This window comes from Psammomys obesus, unplaced genomic scaffold (genome assembly GCF_907164565.1).
Source record: "Psammomys obesus unplaced genomic scaffold, mPsaObe1.curated_primary_1811, whole genome shotgun sequence".
Classification (NCBI taxonomy): domain Eukaryota; kingdom Metazoa; phylum Chordata; class Mammalia; order Rodentia; family Muridae; genus Psammomys; species Psammomys obesus.
In genome coordinates this window covers 50,713,518-50,719,654 of record NW_026585644.1, presented here as the reverse complement: position 1 = coordinate 50,719,654, position 6,137 = coordinate 50,713,518, and the positions used below count along the sequence as shown (strand labels likewise).

The 6,137-nt window shown below is 45.2% G+C and overlaps 1 protein-coding gene across 3 annotated transcripts in view; it reads left to right on the top strand.

Moving 5' to 3' along the window:
• Stpg4 (sperm-tail PG-rich repeat containing 4) overlaps positions 1–6,137 on the top strand; it is a 44,755-nt gene continuing 38,618 nt past the window's right edge. For 2 of the 3 annotated variants that reach the window (XM_055619418.1, XM_055619402.1), the window contains exons 1-3: positions 1–106; positions 1,801–1,860; positions 3,691–3,948. In XM_055619418.1, coding sequence (XP_055475393.1) covers positions 26–106; positions 1,801–1,860; positions 3,691–3,948 — 399 coding nt within the window. In that variant the 5' untranslated portion in view covers positions 1–25. The remainder of the gene's footprint in view (positions 107–1,800; positions 1,861–3,690; positions 3,949–6,137) is intronic. The other variant, XM_055619410.1, reaches the window with a different exon arrangement.

Below are 6,137 nucleotides of genomic sequence, written 5' to 3'. Positions count from 1 at the left end.
GCCAGCCCTTGCCTAGGAGGTCGCAATGGTCGATCCCGCCATTACCATCAGCCCCTCCACAGTACCAAGAGAAGATGTGGCACAGGAATCACCCCTTACAACCTCGGTAGGGTAGCCTGCCCCTTGTGGCCCCACAGCCTGGTCTCGGCGAGACCCAGTGCCTTTTCCTCATCACTACTTCCAGGTCTGTTAGCTGCTTAGCCTTCTGGCTGAGGTTCTTACCTGGCCTGTACCTGATTCTTTCTTGGTTTCATTTGATTATGATTTGATTTCCTTTTCCTGTCGCCTTCCCTACCTTCTCTCTCAGCCTTTTTTCTTTTTACCTTTTTGTATTTCCCCCACAACCGCTTGCTTCAATAGAGTGCTAGATTTCCTGCCCTTTCGTTTCCTTCTGTTAACCAACTGTGTGGAGTTCGTGCTCTGGCCTGCCCCTTACTTTACCAGTTTTAAAAATAAATTTGGGGGAAGGATGTTTAGCCTATTATTTATTTTCTCCTTTAAAACCAACCTAAAATGATAGACGGTCTGGTTATAAATCACTTGCGTGGGCCAACTGGACAGCTTCTTTCTTCTGTGCTGGTCCTGCTCCTCCCCTCATTCCTGCCCTCCTCCTTTCTCTGCTTTGGAGGGAGATGTGAAAACCCTAACTTGACCCACCTGGGAACATTTTCTTTCTAGCTGCAAGTGAAAATCAAGAGGAATCTAATAAAAGAATGTACTCGGTGAAAAGAGGTTGGCTCAGATGTATAGCATGGCATATCAAACCATGGAAACTCTTGGCTTGCAGAGAAATGGGCACATTTCATAGCAGCATGATTGAACTCATGAAGTTGATTTTAGTTAGAAGACAGAGTAAAGTACATCCATTATATTTTTTAAACCAATTTTTCTGTTTAGTTCATTTTTGCTTTAGATACTCCTCTTTCATAAGGAATATTATAACCTGAAAGTAGAGTTTGATATTTTAATGAATGAAGACTGCAAATGCAGACTCCTAAGTCTGCAAGCAATCATATAGATAGCTTGCTGCAGAAACAAGAAACCACTGGAAACTGAGTCATACCCAAAATCTGTTCCTTTTTTTTAAAATTAATTAATTAATTTGATTATTTATTTATTACAGTTTATTCTCTTTGGATCTCAGCTTTAGCCCCCTTCCACAAAAATCTGTCTCTTAACTTGGCAGATGAGATTTTAAAAATAAAACCCACCATGTATCAGCAGTGACTTGATAAACATGGCCGTGGGTGTGTGTCTTCCTCTCCTGAATCCTCTTAAGAGAAGGGGTCTTGTTTTGTAGCCCCCTGGCTGGCCTGGAGTTCACTGTGTAGAACCAGGCTGGCCTAGAACTCACAGAGATCCATCTGCCTCTGTGTCCTTGACTCAAGATATGCGGCATCACATCTCCACGCCCAGCTACTGTTTATTTTTATATTTCTGTGAGGAAGCTTAATTCATAAAGGTTGGTTGAGCTCAGTGCATTTAGCCACTGGGCAATGGAGCTGTGGCCAAACATCAAATTTTATTTTATCTAATGTTCTTTTAACATCTCTGTGAGATAAGGATATTTATTTTAATTTCACCAAAGGGATTTTAGATACTTAAGACCACTTAATATCCTAACAACTTAAGGAAATAGTATGGGCAGAATGTATCATTATATAGCTCTCATTTTAATAATGATAGCTAATTGGCTTGGTACAGGTGATTTAGTTTCGTCAAGTAAATATCTTATACGTCATATTTAATTTCAAGAGATTACCTTCTAAACAAATAAGCAGATTTTGTGTTTGCTCATAGAAACAAATCCGGAAGAGTTCAGCTCTTGATAGAGAAGGATGGTGGAGGGTAACATTAACGGTGTGTATATCTTCACTCCTTCCGTTTCTGTTCGTTCTGTTCCCAGTAAGGTTGTAACCTGTCTTGCTTTTTCAGTCAGCAACATGTAACTGTGAGAAAACAGTGTTTGTTCAGCTCTGCCTGGGTTACATTTCCACTTGTAATTTTAGGATTAGCCTATGGATGAGAAATGAGCTTTAAGTGTTGAATGTAGTAAGAGCTCAGGAAGTGGAACAGCTCTAGGGTGCTTAACAGAGTGTCTAGCTGAGGTCAACCTACAATGGGATGGTCTGGGTCACATCCAAGGTGCAAAGGGGACTTGCCTTCAGATTTTATCACACGAGGCAGAGAAGCTTGTTAACATGATGCCCTAGTCAGGGTCACTATTGCTTTGATGAACTTGGGGAGGAAAGGGTTTATTTCAGCTCACACTTCCGGGGAACAGTTCATCACTGTGGGGAGTCAGGGCAGGAATCTGGAGGCAGGAGCTAATGCAGAGGCCAGGGAGGAGTGCTGCTTACTGGCTGGCTCCCCATGGCTTGCTCAGCCTGCTTTCTTATATAATCCAGGACCACAAGCCTAGGAATGAAACCATCAACAGTAGGCTGGGCCCTCTCCCATCAATCACTAATTTAGAAAATGTCCTCCAGTCAGATCTTATTCTCTCAGTTAAGGTTTCCTCCTTTCAGCTAACTCTAGCTTGTGTCAAGTTGACTCAAGACTAGCCAGCTCGAATGGTCAGCGTATAAAATACATAAACATGAGCTGGCAGCGTGTGAGAGAATGGCCAGCTTGCTTGCTGAAAGTGCAATTTAAAGTACCAAACCTCTTTTTGGCCTTAGCAGACCATGTGCCCTGCCAGTTCTTCCTGAGGCTGGCGTTATATTTCACCTCATTCTTGAGGCTTGTTAAAAACATTGTCTCCGCTAGACAATATGGGAGCCTTTAGCTGTCAATGAACTGTGCTCTGTATTCACTTACTGGGCTGCAATCTGTGGCCAAAGAATTACAACTAGATACTCATTACCTTTCAACAAGGTAACTTTGGGACTAGTGAGAACGTTGAGTAGATACAGGTGCCTGCCACTAACGCTGAGGACCTGAGTTCAGTCCCCAGGTCCCAAGTGGTAGAAGGAGAAAACGGACTTTTTGTCCTCTGACCTCTACCCGCACACTGTGATACATGGCAACACTCATTCCACAAACACAAAAAGAAATAAATATATAAAATGTGACTTTTTTTTTTCTTAGATAAGGTTTCACTGTATAGCCTTGGCTGGTCTGGAACTCATTATGTAGACCAGGCTGGCCTTGGACTCAGAGTTCTGAAGTTAAATGTAGTGCCCAGCAAACAATCTTGATGCTTTTGAAATATTCTTCTCTCAAGAATGTTTGGGGGACAGGGTGGCCGGAGATGGCTCAGCAGTTAAGAGCATTCGCTGCTCTTACAGTGGGCCTGGATCCAGTTCCTAGCATCTACATGGTAGCTCACAATTGTCTACAAGTTTAGTTCCAGGGGTTCCCACATCCTACTCTGACTTCTGTGGGTACCAGACATGCATGCAGGCGGACACTGATACACACTTTTTATCTAGCACTTGGGAGGCACAGGCAGGCAGATTTCTATGAATTCAGGGCCAGCCAGGGCTACGTAGTGAGATCCTGGCTCAAAACAAACAAAAGAAAGCACTGGTTTCCATAAAATAAAATAAATAAAGAGCATTTGTTAAAACTGATAAAATCTTAAATTTAGAGACAAATGGCACGTAGAAATGACCCTTCAAGGACGGTGCTTTAGGGGAAACCACAGGTCTACAAAGTGGTCTTACAACTGGTGTTAATTTCCCGCAGAATACTCCAATACCTGGCACTTACCACTTAAAGACGTTTCTTGAAGAATCCCTATTAAACCCAGTGAAGGCAACCTACAATTTTAAGAATGAAGGAAGGAAAAGGATACCGCTTGTGCAGAGAAACGACCCGGTCCCAACTGACCTCCCGCAGTACAAGCCTCCTGACTTCCTGGAGCTGTTGAAGAACCAGATGGCCTCGTATTCATTCAAAGACAAGCCCCGGCCAAACCCCAGCACACTGGTTGACAAAGACGAGGTAGGATATTACTGTCAGATAGTGTTTTGTGAAAAACATTGCCAAGAGCACACGTGAGGAAAAGGTGCTTTAGACATAGAGTGTCTATCCAGCCCCTAAGGAACACCCCCCGCCCCCCCCCAGGATATCTCATTCCCTATAGATACTGAGCAGGGCGGAAGATGGCTCAGCAGTCTGACTGCTTGCTGTTCTTCCAGAGGACCCAAGTTCAGTTCCCTGCACCCATGTCTAACAGACCACAATTGTAACTCCAGCTCCAGGGAAGCCAATGCCTCTGTATTTACACCCCACACACACATATGCACACATGCACCTATACAGAACGTAAAAGCAAATAACGCTGGAAATGAAACAAGGGTTTGTACGGCTTGCAAACGTGTCCAGTGAGATCTTTCCTGTGAGATGTTAAGGGAACCAAAGCACAGAGTTGAGAGGCAAGTCCTGGCAGGACCCCCCTCCCCTGGGGACCCTCAAGGACCTGGCCTCGGGCCATACACTGGCCTCTTGAAGCAGTTGATGTGGTAGGTCCTCTTGGAAGAACTGCCTCAGTCCTGTTAGAGTGTTTTTAAAAAACTTTCTTTGCTAAGGTATAGCTCAGTATTGGAGCAGGTGCTCAGTATTCACAAAGTCCTGGCCTTGCTGGATCCTAGAACCAAAGCAAACTAGAAAAAAAAAAATCTGGGAAGCACCCAGAGGAGGAGCATTTAGCTGGACCTTGATGTTTTCTTATATGTGATTTTTTTTTTCTTTTAAAGTTTTATTTATCGTTGTGTGTCTGTGTGTGGCTGAATGAATGTGAGGAGAGGCCAGAGGTGCCGGGTCCCCCTGGGGCTGGAGTCACAGGCGGCTGTGAGCTGACTGACATGGGTGCTGGGAACTGAGCTCTGGTCCTCTTCAGGGCTCTTAGCCACTGAGCTGTCTCTCCAACCCCTGCAGATGACTCTCAGTGCTTACTCTCTTAGCTAAGTAGCTTGAAGTAGGCTAAGAGATGTTTTCTGTTTTACCTGTGAAATAGGCAATTGACCTCACTCTGTAGCCCAGGCTGGCCCCTGCATCCTGAGTGCAAGATTAAAGGTGTGTACCAGTAGGCTTAGCTCAAGGCAGCACTGAGGGCTTTGACCATAAAAGCAGCTGTCTTTCCTGTCTACCACTGGCTCTGCCCACAGTGAGGGAGCAGCCAGGGTGTTGGTAGCAGGACTCCACAGGATGTACTTCCCAGGCCTTTTTGAAGGGATGTGTGCTGAATAGGTCTCTTAGAGGGACCTCGACTTGCTACTTGGAACTCAGTCTTTTTGGAACTCAGTTCTTTTTGTTTTAATAGTCCAAATGAAAAGAAGCTAACAATCCCATCAGTCCTCAAGATGCACGGCCACTGGCTGAGAACAAAAGGTTGAAAGCTGGGGACAGGTGCACGTGCCTGTAATTCCAGACTGAGGCTGAGGATCTCAAGTTACAAGCGAGGTTGGCCTGCGGTCATACTGTTTCTTCACTAGGTCACGGTGGCACACGCCCTTAGTCCCCGAAGTCGGGAGGCACAGGCCGGCAGATCTTTGTGAACATACTGCGCTCCAGTACAGCCAGGACTATAGAGATCTTGTCTCAACAACCAAATCAAGAACAAACAAACAAACAAACAAAAACCTGTCTTCCCAAACCAAAATTAAACAAGAGAGAGCTGTGCTTGCTGTGTGAGCATAAAACCCTCGGCTGGCACACGAGCAGCATGGAGCCCCTTGCTAATGCTTCACAAACAAAGCGTGGACATAACAGACTGGTAACGGTTCACTGGATAAATCTTCCCGTTTGCTTCACTGGACAAATACAAACACTGGGTTATCCTTAGCTTTCTGGCTTGACACATCAGGTAACCAAGCTACACATGAGATCACTCTGGCTACCTCGTCGCCTGACTCATTTTCTGCCATTTACTCCCATCTGCTTCCTCTTTGGCTCTTTGGCCATCCTCAGGGGCCGGCTGAAGGCCCACGGTGGAAACAGCACCAGAAGGTGGTGGAAGTGTCAGGTAGAACCGAAAACTTTAACTAAAAGACCCATGAGTTTGGCTTTCCCACGGGGTTGGCGAAGCCTTCTGCAAACACCCTTTTCTGTTTCTTCACTCTCCTTTCCCTTCTCCTCCCTACATCCCCCAGAGGACTACTGGGACAGGGGTCTGACACATCTGTGACCTT